The 22,031-nt window shown below is 42.0% G+C and overlaps 1 protein-coding gene and 2 pseudogenes across 3 annotated transcripts; 2 read left to right on the forward strand and 1 right to left on the reverse strand.

Annotated features, from left to right (window-relative positions):
* Positions 1-451: 451 nt before the first annotated feature.
* On the reverse strand, positions 452-4,471 carry LOC133915252 (transcription factor UNE12-like). Of its 3 annotated transcripts, XR_009909313.1 has the most exons (8): positions 4,119-4,471; positions 3,916-4,008; positions 3,693-3,815; positions 2,987-3,052; positions 2,581-2,646; positions 2,420-2,494; positions 992-1,370; positions 452-687 (listed from the first exon to the last, which is right to left on the reverse strand). XR_009909313.1 is itself a non-coding variant. In XM_062358341.1 (7 exons), the coding sequence occupies exons 1-7, from the start codon at positions 4,326-4,328 to the stop codon at positions 1,140-1,142; spliced, it is 858 nt and encodes a 285-aa protein (XP_062214325.1). In that variant the 5' UTR covers positions 4,329-4,471; the 3' UTR covers positions 452-1,139. The 3 variants fall into 3 exon arrangements, 2 of the variants coding, with proteins under 2 accessions (XP_062214325.1, XP_062214324.1); XM_062358341.1 differs by having other exon boundaries at positions 452-1,370; positions 2,587-2,646; XM_062358340.1 differs by having other exon boundaries at positions 452-1,370.
* An 8,940-nt stretch (positions 4,472-13,411) lies between these two features.
* Positions 13,412-16,297, forward strand: LOC133914077 (indole-3-glycerol phosphate lyase, chloroplastic-like; annotated as a pseudogene).
* A 2,516-nt stretch (positions 16,298-18,813) lies between these two features.
* Positions 18,814-20,259, forward strand: LOC133914078 (indole-3-glycerol phosphate lyase, chloroplastic-like; annotated as a pseudogene).
* The last annotated feature ends 1,772 nt before the right edge of the window (positions 20,260-22,031 follow it).

The raw sequence follows: 22,031 nt of genomic DNA on the forward strand, positions 1-22,031 counted from the left end.
GGAACTGGCTGCAAACAGATGGCAGCAAATATACAGACCTCAGGCAGACATGAGGGCAACACTCTAATTTGTAAACCAACATTTCAAACTAGTAAAAATAAAAGAGGGGACTACCTCTTTCTTTAGTAAAAAGGCTCCCAGATAGCAGAGGCAATTCCACCAAACAACTTAACTTTTTCAATCAAGCAAGGGATAAAGTGCTTTGTGGAAATTTCTGAGGGGCATGTAGTCATAATAAAGCCCATGACCTACTGTCAACGAACAAACACACAATTCCGTGAACTATTTACAGAATCACGAAACAAACCATCAAGTCATGCAATCACTCATTTGCCCAGGTTGTAGATTCTCATAAGTAGTCCACAAACTCAGTAAACATGCCATTACAGGCAGTGAACAGTGCAAGAACAGCTGTTGTTCACAAATAAGTAGGCAAAACAATAACGGGGCAGACGATAACTCATCACAGAGGATGAGTACTTTTAAGGATTAATCTCATCCCAACTTTATATTGAAGTTCTTATCAAGAGTGTGTCTCAATAGAGATTAGGTAACACATGTAGATAGCAGACCCACTAGCAAGCTGATTAACGCATGCTCAGCCTCCATTGACCAAAGCCTCCGCCCTCCACTTTGGAAAAATGGAGAAGAACGAACATCAACATCAACATCATCTTCCATTTCATCCTGTATCCAGATTTTGTCAACCATTTGTGCAGGCCGCAGACACACACATACATCAATCCCTTTTGATTAGTCCATACACCCACTACCGAAAAAGCAGGCCCCACCACAAAGTGTATGGCTAGTGCACTACAGACCCGGAAAGAAACATTATGAGAGCATGACACTCTTTAGTAGCTCTCTCCATCGCTCACACTCATAGGGGCATTGAAAGATATAGGAGCATGATCAGGTTATTGCTTACCATATCCTTGCAATTAAAGCAACTTTGAACAAAAGATGGAAAGGGGGAAGTGACATGATATACCATTGGTACAACTTTAAGTGGAGAGGATCTTTTAGGTCTTTTCCTGCCTCCTTGTTAGTGAATCAAAACCAGAAGTTTTATCTTACACTTGATAGGTTGACACCTGCTAGTAGTTGTAAGGATGCATGTTACGGTTGTTGTTACTATACTAGGAAGGAGTGTTGGGTTCTGGCTTCACTGGTTGGCCATCCTGTGAATGTTGTGTGTCATAGATTGCCATGGCAAGCGAGATTGGCATCATGCAGAGTGCCTTGGATTGGAGAAATTGCATCGCTGCCCCAATGTCTTCTTCCATCAGCTTTGCAACTTGTCTTTCTGTGCCATCCGTTGACCACTTTTCCCAAATCTGCTGTTTGCTCCCACTATCACTTGTTTCCCCCTAAAGAAATTAAAGGAAGATACAATTCAACAACCAACAGATATGACAATATAGAGAAGGAAAAGGACACTCATATTCATTTTTCAAGTCAAGACACGATCATTCCAGAGAGAAATAAAGGTCATTATATTGCAGCTATTATGGAGCTAAGGCTGGGGATATGTGTGCCTTCAAAATTTGGACTTTGAAGCAGGGTATATGCCTATGATGAAGCGTACTGATAAAAAAACTTGATGACATAGAGATGGCAATGGCCAATCTAGAAAGTGTGTCTGAAATACTTCATCTAGCTGATGTTAGTAAAGATGGAATTATTCATTGGTTTGAACTGTAGAGCTACAGTGGTAGCCACTGAAAGCAAGGCGTATAAAAAGTTTGCAATGACATGGAAAAACATATCATAAAATGAATAAAAAGTTCAAATGAAACAAGATGATGAATTGTCACTGCCTTTCAACACCACTGCCTAGAAAAGAGGAAGTGAGAAATTTCAACAAGAGAAATATATATGTCAATGACAAATTTCTGAAGGCCTTTAGGAATTGGAACTGGAATTATTCTTGAAAGAAAAATGCACCCGAAATGCATATAGTATTCTGATAATAAGATACATAACATATATGAACCAAACCTGTTTTTAGTTGCAATACTAATAGTTATCAAGTGTAAGTAAAAAAATCACGATCAGAAATGTTTTGAGTTTGAACATCTGACTAAAGTACAAGGTTTATGTGTTCCCAATAAGCTGAACAGTCAGCAACTTCCACAAAACGAAAAAATACAAGCAAAGTGGCAATGGTTAGGAAAAAACTTTCAAGAATTATAATTAATGTTTTACAAAATCACACAAAAAGAGCAATTGCTTTAAGTTTTTACCAGTAATCGTGGTGATATAAATGATGATGCCTTGATTTTAATAAAACAGAACAAAAAAATCAAGAACTGGTGCTGCCTCATAATCCTATAGTAATCACAACATGGCAGTAAAAATGAAGTTGTCATAAGGTAATACTGCACAATCCTACATTAGTCATAGCTCACATGCTTACTTTAACTGAAAGTGGAATATCAGCAACCAGCTGTGCAACAGCACCAGCACCGCCCAGCCTGCTCATGCTTAGAACCTAACATCACAGAATCAAGGTCCCATCAAACAAGTAAAGACAACTGGTGGTTTATGCTTCATAAACAATAGCATAATGAACTGAACCTTAACTTGAAGCCTCAGAAACTTCACATAATCGAGGATCTCATCTAGCATAGCTGCCCTATCTGTCTGCATAGTATAAAAGGAAACATCATTTCAAAATTTCTTCTGGTTGTCATCTTTTGATGTTGCATGGCGACTGAAACTCTGGATCTGGGAATTACAAAATCATGAGTTGCCCCAAATATTTACATAATCCTAAGGATACATGCTTGCTTATCTCAAAGCAAAGGCATACTATGCTCACATAGTATTGTCAAATTGACAAGAAGCACATCAATAATATAATATTGTCAGCACATCATGACCCCAGACCACTTGCTGAAATTCTGTCAATGGCATGTGAACCATAGAACTATAGAAGTCTTTACCTTTATAATAACACCTACAAGTATAATAACATTGTTACCTTGTTTGTATTGGGGACCAATTCCTGCAGGTCCCTCATCCTTTCTGCTATTCTCTCTCTTCTTAGCTGCAGTAGAACAGATATGGTTCAAAATACTGCTGAATAAGCAGCTACAGGATTGTAAACGAAAAATGAAAAGTGAGGAAACGCAGCTTAAACTAAGGTTGGCATATATGCACCACAAAAAGCAGCACACATAATTCTACAGCTACCAGAAGCATGTTACTGAAGTTCAAAGCGAGCAGCCTACCCCAAATAAACCAAAAAAAATATGCATGGCAATTGTGAGACTTCAGAAAAAACACCATATGCTCCCCGCCAAACGGCCGCCATCATCTAGCTAATGCAACAGCCATCTTTAAAACCTGTGATTACTGATTGCTTGCACCGAAAGATAATGCACTGTATTCAATATGACCAGTTTTGATAACACAGCCGTTTCAGCACCAATTCGAAGCTGATTGCTCAATCGCAAAGTGCAAAGCAGGGCATGGGACGAATGATTGCCTGAGCATGTCGAACAAACACAACCTAAGAGCAAGCAACCCAATTCTGAACCATAAGAAACATCTCACAAAAATATAGCCCTTGATCCCCTTAGAAATGGCAGGTTACGACTTAAACAGATCAAAGATCACAACAACAAAATATTTCCGAAACAGAAGGCCCCAACCACACGATTTAACTGCAGAGATCGTTTCATTACCCTCTCTGCGATGCTGTGGGGGTCAGTTGCCTGCCCACGTCGCGCCCGCACCTTCGGCCTCGGTGCGGGCGGCTGCAGCCCGACAGCCGCCCCGCCCTGCTTCGGCTGCTGAGCGTGGAACACCTAAATACACCGCGAATACAGCACTATTAGCAAAAACCGGGCAAAAATCGCCACAAAAACATGCATAATTTGCACACCTGCGCTGCAGCATGCAAATTACCTGGGGAGACGGGCTGGGGCGGAGGTGCGGTGGCTGCACGCCGCCGCCGAACACCGGCGGGAAGAGCCCGGGGAGCTGCACGGCATCCCGATCCTACAGAGGCGAGCGAGAAGCTTAGCGCGTAGCGCGCGCGCACTAGTTTGTTTGGTGCAAAGGCGAAAGCCAGAAAGGGGAAAGCGTAGACGAGAGCCGGGGCCGCTCACCGCCTTGCCGCCGTCGGCGTCTCCGCCGAGGCGCTTCCCGCTGCCGGACGCCTCCGCTGCGGCGTCGAGGCTGAGCGCGAGGGAGAAGGGCTGGTCCCCCGCGGTGCGGCCGCCCCCCGCGGCCGCGGCGGAGTAGGAGCCGCCGGCCATGGAAAAGAACTGGTCGAGGAAGTCGTCCTCCGGGCCCTGCGGGGGCGGCTGCCCGGCCATGTCCCGCGACGTGGGACCCGTCCCGCCCGCCGGCGACGGCAAAAGCCTGCTTGCTGGCTCTCCAGCAGCCGCCGACGGCCCGGAACGGAAGCCGTTCACTCTGCGCGAGAGTGAAGTGGGGGGATCGAGGAGTGGTGGTCTGGTTGCTCGCTCGCTCGCCCGGCCCCCCTTTTATTCACTTTCTCGCCGGGAAAAATTAATTATATGTCTCAAACTTTCAACTTTGATAATAGGACCTATCAAAAACTGCAGATTTAGAATTATGATATTTACATCTATTTTAATAAAAATCTGAACATAAACATTTTATTTTATTTTTAGACTTATATATTTACATACACAACACTTATTTGTGATCAACTTCTATGCGTGAAAAAATAGAGAAAACGTTTAATAAAAAATCCATCTATTCATCTATTTTTTAAATGCAGTTACATAAGTAAATTTTTTGAAAATCATAAGCAAATTAGAATAGATTTGTGAGTCATTTAAAAAATAAGTTAAGATAATTCAAATCGGGTGTTTAAAAAATTTCATGAACAAAATAGAACTATTCAAAAGTAATATTAGATCTAGCTACTATATATTTTCAATAAAAAATAGAACAATTTGCGAACAATTTACTGCAAAGCAAATTTCAAAAAAGAAATTGGTTTAAACTCGCAAACAATTTTGTACTTTCAGAAGCAGAATATATGTGCATGCCATAAAACTAAAACATGCACGTATAATTTTTAGATTTTATCTTTATGATATATATAATGTTCATCATTCTTTGATCATATGCCTTAAAGAAATTTTATTATAAACTAGTATTTATAAGATATACGATCAAATGACCGTCAACCTCGAATATATTATAAAAATTGATCAGAATAATCAATTTTCACTCCTCGCGGTCCTACCATAGCAAGATGGGCCATGGGCCTCATGTGGGCTGAAACATGGGCCGATGGGCCTAGTTATGATGGTAATTTGAACGGGAGGGATGTGCTTCCTACATCAGAATTGACCCACAGTGAGACCCAAACCATGTGTATGTCAAATGGAAGCCCGGGGCGGGATAGAGAGCCCGATGGTGTTATAAGGCGTGAGTTTTTTTATTTTTATATTTTCTAATATTAATATTTAAATAAATAAAATTTAATGGAAAGAATTGTAAGAATAGACGTCTACCGTTCTTTTACCGTCGGTTAGACACTTAAGCAGTCCAGCGCACCGTGCATGGGCTAACAGACTCTTATAGGGTGAATAGTGTTTCGTAGAAATCATTTACAGTAGTGTTTTTCCCTCCCATATTCTTTATATAAAATTGTAGTCTTCTGCTGATCCAAAAATCCTAAAAAAATTTATACTTGTTTCATAATTTATGTGTGACCCATTTTAATTAGATTCACCTAAAAAGCATGTGTAGAATTTAAACTAAAATTCTCCAAAAAAAAGACTACTTTAATAACTTTTAACAATTTTTAGAGACTCAAATAAATTTCCAAAAATCTAAGAAAAATCAATAATATTCATCTTATGTGATGGACTAATTTTTAAAATTATTTCTAGCCCTAGGCTATATGGTTAAAAAGTGAGTTCCTTTGTAATGCTCTATTCACATGAAATGATAAAAATGCATAAAAAATAAAAAAAAATAAAAAAAAAACTCATAAGGCGTCACGGTCCATGATTAACCGCTAGCCGACGGTGACAATTTTCCATATTTTTCAAATAGGTCGGCATTAAGATGCACTAGGAAACACACAAAGTTGTTAAACTATAAGAAACAAAGACAAAGCAAACGGAGTACATAAAAAAGATGCACCACGCACATGTCACCTAGCATCAAAATTCATTTTGGCTGAATTTTGGTCCAAGACGGACGCCATAATTGCTACACCATGATAGATCGTTCTCACTTCACGCCATCCTTGACAATTAACATATTATTTGACATCAATAAAGGTATCATGATGATTTTCTCTAAAAAAGAGATATGGCAGGAAACCAAACTTTTAAATCACGACTTTTGCGGTTAGTCCCAAATAGCTATAGCAGTATGCAACCCAAATCCAGTCCAAAAACCAGCTATCGCAGACGAACCCAAAACAACCCATCAAGTTTTTTCGTCCAACCCAAATCTTTGAAATGGGTTCTAACCCATTCCTTCTCAACCTCCTTAATTGATGTTGCTCTTGCCCTTCCCTTGTACGTTCGCCTCCCTCCACCAGGGAGGAGCAGTGTGATGATGAGGAAGGTAACGATGAGGAATAAGGAGACGACGAGATCCGCTAGTGGAGAGAGAGAGAGAGAGAGAGAGAGAGAGAGAGAGAGAGAGAGAGAGCCAATTCCAACCCCTCCCTCTGTTGCATCGCGTGGCTGCCACCAATCATGGGATCCTCTTCCTCATCGCTGTAGAGTCGACTTGCGGCAGCTGGGGCTGGATCCCTCTGAGCTGCACAATCGTGATATTTATCACTGTGGAAACAAAGAGATTGACAATACAACTGGAAAAGAGAACTCAACTTTGGTACCAACCTTGCCTTGGAGCCATTGCTTCCTTTGGTGGCTTATATAGCAAAAGCAGAAGAAGTGTCACTAGGATCCTTGCTGTCAGCAAAACCTAAGACGCTAGCGAAACTAAAGACGTCATCAAACGGGAAGAAACTTCAATATCAAACTTGGAGCCATTTTTACCAAGAAAAGAAGAAGTGCGGAGCAAGACAATGAAATCAAACCTATTGATTGCAAGGATTCAGGGAGTAAGAACTCATTGAGATGTGTCACAACCCGACCGAAAATCGAGTTGGAAATCGAAAATCAAGCAAGAGCACGGGAAGAATTTGGGGGAACAATGAACTCAGACCGAGCCATCGCAATGAGTTTTTTTTCAGTATTTTTCTCCAGTATGTTCTGTTCCCACCTGTAACACCAGCTAAGTATCACATGGCGTGATTACAATCCTTTGTAATTAAGTATAAAGTGAGCTTAATTAAAGTAATTGGAGATTACAAGTCTTAATAACGGTAAAAATTGAATTAATTGTGTCTTATCTGGCACCAAGAACTCTTGGCGATAACTAGTAGCTGGAAGCCTTGGGTCTCAATTGAACCGGTATGCAATGCTTCTGAACCGTCTGATTGCTTGGTCTTGACAATTCTCCCTCCGTGAGACAACACTTGCCCTCAAGTGTTTCCTCCATTACCTGAATTAGATTGTACATCGCCAGGTATCGACTGTCGAGCCACCATTCCTTAATGATGGTCCAGTAGAAGCTCAGGAATGAAGATTTAATGAATGTTTTGTCTTCCCAAGTTGCTTCTTCAGGCGGCAATCCTTCCCATTGTACTAGCCATTAGGTCACCACAAAATGTCCTCGAGGCAGCATCCTTGGCTCCAGAACTACAACAGGAGTGAGTCAACCATTGGCAGATCTTCAGAAGGCATTGCATGAGCTCCCACATGTTTCTTAAGCTGGCTCACATGGAAGACCAGATGGATTTGGGCCTGAGATGGTAACTGGAGCTTGTATGCCACTGACCCAATTCTCTCAAGCACCAAAAAAGGACCATAATATTTAGTTGACATCTTGAATGAATTCCTTAACCCAAAAGTTGTTTGTCTATATGGCTGCATTTTCAAATAAATGATATCTCCCACATTGAGTTCCCTTTTTGTTATATTGAGATCAACATATCTTTTCATCCTTGCTTGTGCTTGTGACAAGTTCTCCTTCAGCTTAATGATCATATCTTGTTTCTCAGCTAAGAATGTGCTGGCTAGAGACTCAGGGCATGGAATGGATACCTCATTGATTACTAGTGGCTGGTATCCATAGAGTGCCTAAAATGGTGTGCATTTCAATGACGTATGGTAGTTTCTATTGTACCACCACTCAGCATGCACCTTAGGTAAGACTCAAGGCACTGGTTGACTCTCTTTGTCTGTACATCGCTTTGAGGATGATATGTTGTACTGAATTTGAGTGAAACTTTCCACGATTTGAACAGGGCTGGCCACAAGTCACTTGTAAATATCCTGTTCCTATCTGAAACAATAGCTGTTTGGCATTCCATGAAGCTTGAGTATGTTATCCAAGAAGACTTGTGCCACACCTACAGTAGTAATAGGATGAGATAGAGGAAGAAAGTGAGCATACTTTGTCAATCTATCAACTACCACCAAAATGATGTCCTTGCCATTTGATTTGGGCAATCCTTCAATGAAATCCATTGAGATATGTGCCCATGCCATATCTAGAACTGGCAATGGCTCAAGGAGTCTAGAGTAGTGACATTGTTCCCCTTTTGCTCTCTGATAGATTGGGCAGGATGTGACAAAATTCTCCACTGACTTATTCATTCTAGCCTAGTGGAACAATTCTCCACTGTCTAGATCCCACCACCACCATGCGCGCTCTACCACCATGCCTGCTCGACCCCCGTCGCCATTCCCCTCGCCTAGATCCACCCGCCACCGCCGTCATCCCCTCGCCTGGATCCATCTGCCCATGCCCCTCGCCTGGATCCCGCCCTGCACAAGAAAACACGGCGGCACAAAGGCTGTCGCCACAGCACACACGAAGGTTGACAACGAGCTCCCTGATGCAGCAGTGGTGCCCTTAGCTTCTCCAGCTCACGCCCTCCACCTCCTCCTTAAGCCCGCCGCCCTAGGGAGATCCATGCCCGAATCTTGCCGTGGATCTCGTGAGGGGAGGATGCTGGTGGGGAGAGGCGAGGGGAGTTTGTCGGCGAGGAGAGGAGGGTGCGACGATGGAGGAGTAGCACAACAAAGAGCGAGAGAGGCGACGGACTTCGGTGATAGGGACAACAGAGAGTGAGAAAGAGCAAGAGAGAGTGGGAAGGGGATGAAGAGAGAGAGAGAGAGAGAGAGAGAGAGAGAGAGAGAGAGAGATGCAAACAAATAAGGGAGAGGGAGAGAGCCAGACACGATCGAACGTGAGCCAAAACTCGATTCAAGTGGAATTTTGGGTCCAGACATGGCATCACTGCCGATTTTTATTACTAACCGGTAGTGATATTACTTATCAATGTCGGTTTTTATCTTAATGCACGGATGGATACCTGTTTTTGCTACGAACTGGCAATGATACCCTATCATGTCTATTTTAGCCGACCGATACTAATGAGCCGACATTTATAACTAGATCTATAGTAGTATAACCAACTAACTAACTACATAACATGATTAGAATCCTAATAATCATCTTGATGGAGTCAACAATCGTGGAGAGAAGAGGATGATGATTATAGCTTCTTACGGGTGCATGTGCCGTTGCCGATGAGGACATTACGGAGGGTGTCGTCGAGTCTAGTAGACGTCATATACCCAAAGAAGATCTACGATAGATAACCTCATCATCCGACTAGCACTACTACAGAAATAAGTTTATATACCGATCCATCACTGTCGGTTCCTTATGAGCCAACAGTGATGGAGTATCACTGATGGTTTGTATCAAGGACCGACACTAAAAAGTTATTCGAAAAGAACCGGTAGTGAAACTTGATTATCATTGTCGGTTGGTGGCTAGAGCCGGTAGTGATAGTCAAGGTTTTACTGCCGGCTCTAGTTACGAGCCGGCAGTGATAGTATTACTGCCGTTTTGTGGCTAGAGTCAGCAGCAATAGTGAATGACAGCTTATTTAAAAAAATTCATAATATTTTCATATGAAATTGGATGGGAACAAACTTTATATCAAAACTGTAGCCCTCAACGAGATCTACAACTTTATAGTTAAAACTTTTTCATTTGATGTCATTTAGATATCCAAATAATCATTTGAAGTTTCAGACAGAAGATGTCAAAACGATTGCATATGCTAATGGTATCACTAGTACTTCTATGGTGGGATGGTAATGACATATCGCGCGAGCTGAGAGTTTCCGGGTTCGAGTGCCACGAACCGCATGTGCGCATATTTCACGCGAAAAATCGCATGACTTGTGACTTGTGACGACGTGAGGGTTCCTCGGGTGCATTTTTTTTCAAATTTTTTGCCTCAAAAACATGGATTTAGCGCCCGACTATCACTGCCGACTGAAGCCTTCAACCGACAGTGATAGTCGATTATCACTGCCGACTGAAGCTTTCAGCCGGCAGTGATAACCCTTTCACTGTCGATCCCTGAGCCGGCAGTGATAGTCGGGAACTATCACTGTCCGTTGCCCACTACCGACTCTAAAACCGATAGTAAAATCCTTTTATGAACTGACAGTGAAGGATTTTTTTAGTGCAGGGCTAGAACCAAGAACACGACATAGTTCGTGTGTACTCTTAGGACTAGACACATCCACCCCTATGTTGTTGTAATATTTGTTCTAAAATAGTTAAAGCAAAAACATGACATTGAGTTGTTATCTTTAGAGATATCTGAATATGTATAAATTTGTGTCTCTTATGTGATACTAATTCTACGATATACATGTATTTATATTCTTTACAAATAAATCTATCAACAGTCGTTCACATATCATCGACAGCAGTAGTATGTGTTGTAGACTGCTCTATTGCTTTCATTGCGGTTGCTCTGATATATTGTTCTGACTCCACGCCAGCGCCATCCTTGGCAAACAGATGTGCCACGTAAAGAGCCCAAGGCTCAGGTCTTCGCTGAGATTATAAATGTCACGGCCCTCGTGGTTCTCGTGATTAAGCACGGTCTGGCTGTCGTGACAATTTCGCTGTAAGTAAATTATGAGCACTATTTCGTTCAAGAAAATAAATTACGAGCACTAAGGCGTCAAAAAAATTTATGGGCAATAACACATGTGTAATTCCATTATATGAAAACCAAGAAAACTCGGTGGGCGCCAGGTGCGTGTATTATTTAATTTCAATCGCAACTTATTATATTTTCTCTAGAACATGTGCAATTAAGCTTCTCGTGTCTTTGCATTCTTAATTTGCGCTAAGGACAAAAGATCGGTAGTACAATAGCACAGCATAGATCGCCACTGATCGAACGGGATGCGCCATGATACGATGTTCCATGGAAGCACTCTCTAGAGGCTAAGCATGCGGCAGGTGACCAACTGAACCGGTCAATCCTGCACATGTTGTTCACGGCGAGTAGTTGAGTAAAAATGCATGCTTTCGAAAATAAAAGAAATGGCGTCCAATCTATAAGTAAGTTATGCTGCTGATGAATATGGGCCGTTATTATATGATCTATGCTGGCATTACTGAACTATTTGATCGATTACAAATTAACTGCTGCAGTTGATTACATATCACAACTATAGATCGGACTAACACTGTCAGTTACAAATTGATCTTCACTGCCAGTTTTGCTTCCGGCAATGAATACTCGATAGTAAAAATCAAGTGCTATCGCTGCCGGTTGTGAACCAGTAATGAAACCATTTTCTAGAAGAAGAAAAATATGAGCTCAAGCGGGCACTCAAGCCGAAGCCACTCGAGCCCGCCGTCATGCCACTGGTCGTTGTAGAGCTCGGGTCGCTGGTGTGGACCTCGTCGAACACACCGCCTCGCATGAACCCCCCACTGTCGCCCGTGCCAGCTCGACGTCCCACACTGTGGTGCCCATGATGCGCGGGGAGCGGTCTTCGATGGTGGCGAGCTTGGCAAGCCCAAAGTCAGAGAGCCTGAGGCAAAGGGCGATGTCGAGGAGGGTGTTGGAGGACTTGAGGTCGTGGTAGATGACTGGCGGGTTGGTCGTCTCATGCAGGTACTAGAGGCCCCAGGCGGCGCCCAGCACAACGCGCATATGTGTCTCCCACATTACGTAAGAAATCAACAAAGGAGACACCATATTACTGACAATTGCTCAATACGCGTCACTAATGTGCTTTATGATCGGGACCGGATATTGATCCGACACTAATGAGTGGTCATTAGTGATAGGTCGTAACATGATAATAGTGATAGGTCAAGTTGTGATTCGTCACTAATGACTAACCATCAGTGATGAATCGTCCTAGGACAGTTATTAGTGACAGATCGCTCTAGGTTAGTCATTAATGATGAGTCATAACTTGACCTATCACTAATAATCCACTCATCAGTGACGAGTCGTCCTATGCCAGTCATTAGTGATATATCAACTTATAATCTGTTACTAATGACTAACTCTAATCATTAATTAAGTTATTCGTACATATTTTTATTTTTATTTTTTTTCTCTTATTTTTTCCCACCTCAGCAGCACTAGAATAGAAACCATTATATATTTCTGGTCAAATTTGATGTAAGGTGTGGTGGCTATGGACATAAACATGTGTTTTGAAAACGGTGCAGAAATTTTCTGAGGCGAGAACTCAATCTTTCAAGCCATTTTTGGCCTCAAAAATTCTCTAAACCCAATAAAATGGGGGGAGAAACGGATGTAACTTTTTATTGTAGATATTCGTAGAGTCAAAAAATATCGATATCGAAGTTCGTATGCAAAAATTATACATGTTTTACCTAATACACTCTGGATCACCTATCAAATTATAACTCTCGATGAAATTTAGCAAAATTAATCATTAGTGACGGATCATGGTTATGACGCATAACTAATGATCTTTGGCAAATAATGTTAAAATGATAAAATATCCTGTTTCTATCGTAACTATGTGATAGTAGAGGTGTTAAGGTGGCTACATGTGAGGTCGCGGATTCGATTCCTATAGAACACAAACTTGAAAATGATATAAAAAATATAGCTTGTGAGGCATATGAGATGGAATTACGTTGGGTGGCTCGGGTGAAAAAATATTTTTTAACTTTTTTTATTAAAAAATACGAAAAATATTTATCTGTCATCAGTGACGGGTCAAGATTACAATATATCACTAATATTCAGTTAATAGTGACATATCACGATTACGACCTATCACTAATGACTGAATATTAATGACAAATCATCATCCATCATTAATAACATATCATTAATAACATGATAAAAATAACGGTTACATAACCCATCACTAATATTGATTATCATCCATCACTAATATTTTTTTTTATAGTGTCAGCTGAGCGCACGCTGCTACTGCTACTAGGGGTGTTGTCCAGCTGCAGTTGTCGGCGAGGGAGCCCAGCGCCATGTACTCGTAGACGAGCAGACGTTGCTCGCCGTCGGCGCAGCAGTCTACTGTATGGCACAGCAGTCTACTGTTTTCCACGTGAATCATCCCATCTCAATAATCGACGCACGCGCACGTACACCATCTCTTCCACGCTGGCAAATTCAACCCAGGCCGCTGCCGCTGTATAAACGTGGGCACAAGCACCCCATCCCTGCACCAAGAACTCAAGAAAGGCCAAGCATTGAGTGCTCGAGAAAGAAGCACGACCACAGTAGCTAGGAGCAAGCCACAGTGATCAGGTGCCCGACCCACGAGATCGCGCGATTGATCAGGCCACGGTTGCGCACCAGCTACCGATCGCGATAACAGGTAGCTAGCTAGCTGCTGGCGACATGGCTTTCACGATCAAGGCATCTCCCTCTTGCTGCGCGTCGTCTTCCCCGGCTCCGTTGCCGCTCCCGGGGCGAGCGGCAACGGTGGTGACGACGCCGGGGCGGAGGAGGGCTGTGGCGGCCGTCCCGGCGGTTGCAGCGCCGGCCAAGCCCGCCGGTGCCGGCGAGCGCTGCCTGCCGGTGTCGCAGACCCTGTCCAGGCTCAGGGCAAAGGGCAAGGTACGCGTGCGTGTGTCGCCTGGTTTGCGTGTACGCACGGTATGATACGTACGGAATTCTGACTGGAGCTTTGGTGTGCCGTGATCGCAGACGGCGCTCATCCCGTACATCACCGCCGGCGACCCCGACCTGGCGACGACGGCGGCGGCGCTGCGGCTCCTGGATGCCTGCGGTGCAGACGTCATCGAGCTCGGCGTGCCCTTCTCCGACCCCCACGCCGACGGGCCGGTCATCCAGGCACGCAGGCACAACTAGCAAGCTACACGATCGCTCTCTCGCCTGCGCGTGCATGAGCTTATTAGTTTGACGATGCACAAGTGCTCTAACTGGTCTGCAGGCTTCGACGGCGCGGGCGCTGGCGGGCGGCGTTACCCCGGACGGCGTGCTGGCGATGCTCAAGGAGGTGACGCCGGAGCTGTCCTGCCCGGTGGTGCTCTTCTCCTACTTCAACCAAATCGTGCGGCGAGGGCTGGCCAACTTCGCCGCCGCCGTCAAAGAAGCCGGTGCAGACGGTAACTAACCCGACTTCCCCGTACGGGATGGATTTCTTCACTTGGCATGTTGCATCCATGGCCTAGTTTCATGTCCATATTAATTTCAGAAACTGATATCTAGATTCTGAAGCTATATATATACATGCTTGCACTTTCTTCACTTCAAGATCTTTTGTATCATGTCATTCCGAAAAATGATTCATTTTTAATCATTGTGAGTTGTGACAATGGAGTTTTGTTGACTCGGTTTTTGTAATGTTCCAGGTCTTATAGTGCCTGATCTTCCTTACGTGGCTACATGTGTTATGAGGAGTGAAGCCATGAAGAACAACCTAGAGCTGGTAGGCCCATTCATCAATTCAATTAGAGCTCACAAAGTGTCTACTATTCCTTCATATTGTCTGGCTATATATTGCACTGCTGAAATTTAAATTAAAAAACAAGTACTGTACCGGCTACTAGCAATTAAGCTCCGTCTGAAATGAACAATGGCTGCACGCAGGTGCTGCTCACAACACCAGCCACACCAGCAGAGAGGATGAAGGAGATCACAAAAGCTTCAGAAGGATTTGTTTATCTGGTAAGTGCCAGTATATAGGAGAGAAACCCTAACTGTTTGTTGAAAGATTAGCTTGTGCCTTGACTTGATAATATAAGATTTCCTTCTCCTGATTAATCGTATTACGTAGGTGAGCGTCAATGGAGTTACAGGTCCCCGTGCTGCCGTGCATACGTGAACACACGTGTCGAGTCTCTTATCCAGGAGGTTAAACAGGTATACATTTTACAAAAAGAAATAAAAATGGGAATGCTTTTCTTATCAGCAAGCAGGAATACTATTACAATGGAAGTGCTAATTAAGTCATCTTGTGCTGAACAAGTGAAAAGTCAAGAGTAACCAGAGCTTGTGTTGCTGTTTGCAGGTCACTGACAAACCTGTGGCTGTTGGCTTTGGCATATCCAAACCTGAGCATGTAAAACAGGTAAAAAAACGTCTTGTGAAATCAAATTACCAGCTAAAATTCTTGTGTATTGCAAATTTAACTTTTTTTTTTTCTAAATCAATTGTAAACGGACACAGATTGCAGAGTGGGGTGCAGACGGAGTAATCATGGGCAGTGCAATGGTGAGGCAGTTAGGTGAAGCAGCTTCCCCCAAAGAAGGGTTGAGAAGGCTAGAGAAATATGTTAGGAGCATGAAAAACGCACTGTCATGATATGTAGGTACACGACCAGTAAATTATTCGTTGCTAGACAAATAAAGAGGACAGGAAGAACTGAAGCGGCCTTTTCGTTTGTTCTGGCAGGGAATTGGAGTACTACTGCTCCAGTCAGGAACTCGGAATCATCATTTGCATCTTACTACTCTACGGTTAGATCATTACTAGGTTATTAGCGTGTACATTAGAAATAATCAACCTGGCAGGATCAAGATCATATAAAGCTAGCTAGTTTTCTTGTAAGCTGTAACTGTAATAACTAGTCAACGCTATAATATATACAAGATTCATGACGCTGCAAATGGTGCTGATGCTTCTGCTGACAGTCCACCACTCCGATACATGTGGTCTCAGGGTGGCTGCTTCCTGACAAACAGTGACTTATGCTCCTCCTTGCAGTTAATTTCTTCCGATATCTCCATCATTTTCACAGTGCCTAATCGCCAATTAACCACCGGTCTTTGTCCGTTAATTAAGCTCGACTACTTCTCCTTCCTCGCAAAAATAAATAAATAAAGTATTGGCTTCTCCTTCATCCTGTCGTCGTCGATTGGACGGGAATAACCAGCAGGTCCTCTTCGCAAACCAAACTCGAAATATACATCGTCGCGCCATTGCTTTAAAGATGCTAGCTGCGAATAATAATAAATCCCCGTAAGAATCCATGAAAAACATGTAGCCAAAAACACCGTTCGACTGGCCAGCCAGCGTCGATCAAGCAATGTCCGGCAAGACAAATTATAGGTAATCCCAGCTCCGGATTTCTCCCCGGCCAGCGGCTTCCGGAGAGCGAGGAACCGGAGCTGCTGCACTGCGTGCGTTTGGAGTCGATCACACAGCCACACAGGGCATGGCAATGTTGGGCAGGCCACAGGAACTGATGGGTAAGTTTGTTGTTGATAGGATCGCAGGCGTCCGTCCCTACCGTTCTGTTGTGGCCATGTCCTTCTCAGCAAGCAAGCCAAAAGGTGTGAGGGAGCAGCTCTGACAGATTTGGAACCGCATGCGTGGAAGGGGACGGCGGTGTGCACATGTTTCACGCGCATGCAACCTGTAACGATGAAGTTAAATTTCAGTATATAAGTACTTCCGACATGTTCCGTCGTACTCTGATTCATTTGTATTTTTTTTTTCATCATGTAGCTTAAGTATTCTGACGTGAGAAATTTAAGTATCACTTTGATACTTTGAAGTCAGCTTATAAGTTTTGCGCTCCAAATATATTACCTCTAGGTCAATCATTTTACACGAAGCGATAACAAAAATGTAATAGATGTGCTATACATATATGGTTTCACTCTACAAGTGGATTGAACTATAAGTAAATTTTAGAGACTGTGTTACATATGATATTAGAACCAACTCTTATTACACGAGTGTATGCGTGTCAATCTATGAAGGGGTCATAATATGATTGTGATATTGAGGGGAGATATTATATTTATCTATCGTGTACATAGTAAGCTGCCGAGGGCGTCAGCCCTGAAGGGAGAGAGTGTAATACACTATTAGTGTTTCTGATTTCGGCTCGTATACTCCAAGTGTTACGGTGTGATATGTTTAATATAACTTTGATAGTTTAAATAAGTTAGGACACACTTATAAGCCTTACCGCTGCAAACATAGCACATTTGAGTTATCTCTTTTTATACAAAGTGATGATGAAAGTGTAAGAGATATGTTATGTGTATGCAGGCCTGCCTCATATGTGAGCTGAGATGTAAGCTAATTTTGGAGGTGGGGTGCTATATGTTCGCTCGGCAGAACTTACATGGCACATCAACATCTTTATATCTTAAATTTATAATTAATGTTATTATATTTAATATTTATATTTATATTATAATATATAGGTATTTAGCTAGTTTTCATTTGAATTGATGGTTAAACCGTTGACCCAATGGTCTGACTAGAGAACCGTTGAACCAGTGTGTTCACCAGTCCGTTTTTCCGTTATATGCACGTCGCAAGTCCACTATGCACTTGCTTAGTCCGGCCCGTGAATGCTAATCTTCTTTTGGAGTTTATTATTGGCACATAGTTTGACACATTTAAAGGTAGTAAGGTTTGATCAGTTTAGATATATGTTTGTTTATAATTATAATTATGATAATATTCTATTTCAGCTGCTATAGTTTCGCATGTCAATGACTTAAAAAAGTGTGCTAAGATTCTCTTAATCTTATCAAAATATGACGAAGATTTTGACCGACTAACCTTAGATAAGTATAACAAATAATAGCAAGATTAGTATGCGAACTAAATAGACCCAAACTAAATTCGAAGGATTTTGACTAAGGCAAGTTACTTTGGACAGATGTGATTCTATAGATACTTTTAGAGCTTAGTTCATCTGAACCAAATTCAAATGATTTTTATCCATACTCTCTGCCAAGCATATGCACTAGTAGGGCCTCTTCTACAAATTCATCGATTTTTTTTAAAGGATTTGTATCCATACTCTCTCTCAAGCGTATGCACGGGAAGGAGTTTATTTGTTACGAAAGAAACTAGTTCTTTAAATAATTCTCAATTATTATAAAATAATAAATTATTTTAAAGATAAAAAACTAACAAAACACATATATATATACATTAAAATTTATTTATTAATATTAATTTCTCATTCTCTTTTCTCTTAAACATCACTGGGAACAAAATATTAGGGTAACCTCAGATGCTATTCCTTTGTGGCAAGTAGTGTTTTTGGGTGAGGAATTTAGTTTAAACTGCCTGTCTAACCCTTGAAAATTTCAGATTGCGTTCATCCCGTTCATCACCGCGGGTGATCCTGACTTGGCAACAACATCGTAAGCATTGAAGATCCTTGATTCCTGCGGTTCGGATGTGATTGAGGTCGGTGTTCCATACTCGGATCCATTGGCTGGCTGATGGGCCGGTTATTCAGGTATGTGTGTGATTGTGTGAACGTCTTTTCTTTCACCAGCTGAAACATATGTGGCTTGCTACAGCTTGTAACACATCATTTCAGGCTTCTGCAACACGGGCACTTAAGAAAGGCACTACACTCGATTCTCTCATAGAGATGCTGAAAGGGGGTTATACATGAGCTGTCTTGCCCTATAGTTCTCTTCACATACTACAATCCTAGCGTGGGGTGCAAAACTTCATGGCTACTATCAAACAATCTAGCGTACATGGTAAGTTTCCTTACATAGTGAGTCGTACAAAGTTTGGTTGTTCCGTACTTTCTATTACTACAAGAGATTAAGAGGTTTCTGGGTCTTTCATCTTCTGTTTAGCATAAATATGATTGACACTTGATTCACGAGTTTGTGGTTTAGTCATGATGGTGGACTGATAAACATACGAGATATCATGAGTTTCAGCCATTTAGCAATATAGATTTTGCATGATTTGCTCGCAAGTGCTTCTTACAATGCCAACCACACCAATAGAAAGGATGAAGGAAATCACAAAAGTTTCAGAAGGATTTGTTTATCTTGTGAGTATCTGGAATATCCCAACTATTTGTTCGAAGTTTGTCACCAGTTCCAGGCATCTTTCATTTATTTCCTAGTTAAAAAAAAAATTCGTCCTGAACTAGTGCATAGTACATAGGGAGGAATCGTGAAGTAGTACATGACTGCATTAATGAAACACCATACAAATAGTCATCTCAGGATTGCTCTGAAGTTCATTTCACTGCCATGTTTATACAGAAAAATACAAAGGAAAGTAGAGAGAATCGAGGTTTTGGGGGAAATTATGGCATCTCAAACACCATATTCTTCCTTTGCACTTGAATTTGCTTTAGTGATTAGTGACACTGACTTGTATGTGTCATTACTAAGTTGTATGTTATCTAGGTGAGTGCTGTTGGAGTTACAGGTGCACGCTCAAATTGTAAACTCACGCGTAGAACATCTTCAGGAGATCAAGCAGGTTAGAAAACTGTAACCTATTTCTCATCAGCAAAGTAGTATACAGTGAAGTAGTTCAAGTACACAAACATCGCTGTAGAAATTTGTGTTCATTCAAGAATGCTTTTTCTTCCTGACTCTACAGGTTACAAGCAAACCTGTGGCTGTTGGCTTTGGCGTATCGACTCCAGAGCATGTGAAACAGGTGAATTAGACTCAAGCAACATTCTACTCAAAAAGAAAAAGACTCAAGCAACATTCTTTTAAGCATGAGTTACACTATTATCTGTGTTGCATATTTTCAACAACTTCACTATTTACAATACAGATCACAGACTGGGGAGCAGATGGTGTGATCATTGGCATCACAATTGTTAGACAGTTGTGTGAAGCTTCTACTCCTGAAGAAGGACTGAATAGGCTAGAGGAGTACAGCAAGAATATAAAGGCCGCTATCCCATGAGATGATCACTCCCATAGTCTGGTCAAGGGTTTAGCATCCATTTTTCATCTAGTGTTCTTTGGTATTTTCCGGTGTTGATAACAACTCTATCCTTGCCTAGAACGCACAAATGAATAAAGGTGGTAGTTATTGCTTGCTTGCTTGTTTTGGTGTTGAGGAAAACGATTGTGAAATACTGTGTTAATAATTCATAACCAGATCCTATTTGTCTGAAAGATGGAATATTGGAATGATTTTGTCCTGACTCCTGAGAGGATAGGAACAAGAGGATAAGGTCATGATCATTTATATGGCTGGCTTGTGGTCTGTGATTTGAACCCAACAGTTGGTGTCCATGGATGAGGCAGCACAATGGCTGCGCCGAAAATGACATTGCCTCCAGACTATTCTTCTTGCTCTCTTCTGGAGGGATCCAAGGTCCACGTCCTTCAGGCTGGGGCACATAATGATCATTGATCCTGATCTCAATGGTCCCAGATGCAGGAACCTTTTTGTTGTCTATCTATGAAAATCTTTTATGAATCAACTATGTAGCTTGCCATGTCAACATGAAAGAGCAGAAGCATATCTGGATGTGAAGAAGCAGTGTAAATATTGAATCGTCCATGTACAAGTTGCTGCATATGGCTTACTCCTATAGCATCTTTGCAGCTGTGCATTGACGAGGAACAAGTGAAATTGGATGTGTTACCCATGAAAAAAAAAGGTCAATTGCTTGTGCCAAGACGTATCCGGCAAATGGCATGCTGCCATGATCTCGCGTTCAAGTGGATCCCAAAACCCAGCTTTAAAGGGAAAGAAAGACGATGAACATGTAGGATCATCATGTGAGTTCGACTAGGGCGTTTACTTGGATTGGTAGAAACTTGTATTGTTTGTGATATCGAAACATAAGGCTTCAAAGGTAGCACATGTTTGGGCAGGCACACAAGAAGCATTCACTCGCAACAATAGAGAAATAGTGTCCATTGATGTATTCTTGAGCTAAAAAAAATGGAGAATCTAGCGGAAACTCAATTTTGGGTGGAACTATGAGCTGTTGTGGTTTAGGCAGCCACATAGTCTATGGACTGTTTCATCACCAGTTAAAGTTATATAGCTATGAATTTGCTGGCAATTTACATAAAGGTGATTAAATTGAAAAACACATGTATACGCATTTATTTATTTTTTGTTGATCTGATGTCTAAATTCAAACCAATAAGAAAAAAGAGGACCGAGAGTGCGCAAATGGAGACATAAATAAGTCTTTATCTGTGGAAAGAATTCGATGGCTTTTGCTTTTTGGATGAGACTAAATTCTCAAACAGGCAATAACAAGGATATCCCTCCATTCGGAAACGGGAAAGGGAGGATTCAAGAATCTGTGCCTGCACTTTGGTCATGTCAGTAGTGCTGCAGAAAAGGGGATAAGCATGGGGGATAAGCATGGATCGCGTAGTGATTGAGCTTGTCCACGTTGCGTTATAATCGATCGTGATTCGCGTATATCGACACCATGTCACCACCGCAGTATACATTGAGCTAAAACTTATATAGCTGCGGTCTATTTCTTGTTTCAGTTCAAGAGATCGTATGAAAAAAAAAATGCAAACGCTACTTGTTAGTACAACGGCAACGGTTCAATTTATGATGTTACATTTCCCGCGCGAAAATAAACAATTACGATGCCACCTAAGTTTTATGGTTAAGCGGACAGATAAGGAGCTCAGTAACAAAGCTCAGTGGTAGAGTTAAGCCCGTTAGAGTTCGATCTCCTGGCGTCGTATCCCCTTTTAGCCTCCAATGAAGACTCCAGGTAAAAGGAGATTCGGTGTAAAAAAAAAGTTTTATGTTAATTCCTAAGCTGGTGTTCGGATGTAGGTTGGAACGGGAAAGGATCAAAGGAATATGATCATGTGGGTTCTGGATTGGGAAATAAAAATCTTTTCCATTCCCATGTTTGACTGCATTAGATTATGAACGATGGGAAATAAGCCTATGATAT

Source organism: Phragmites australis, chromosome 4 (genome assembly GCF_958298935.1).
Source record: "Phragmites australis chromosome 4, lpPhrAust1.1, whole genome shotgun sequence".
NCBI lineage: Eukaryota > Viridiplantae > Streptophyta > Magnoliopsida > Poales > Poaceae > Phragmites > Phragmites australis.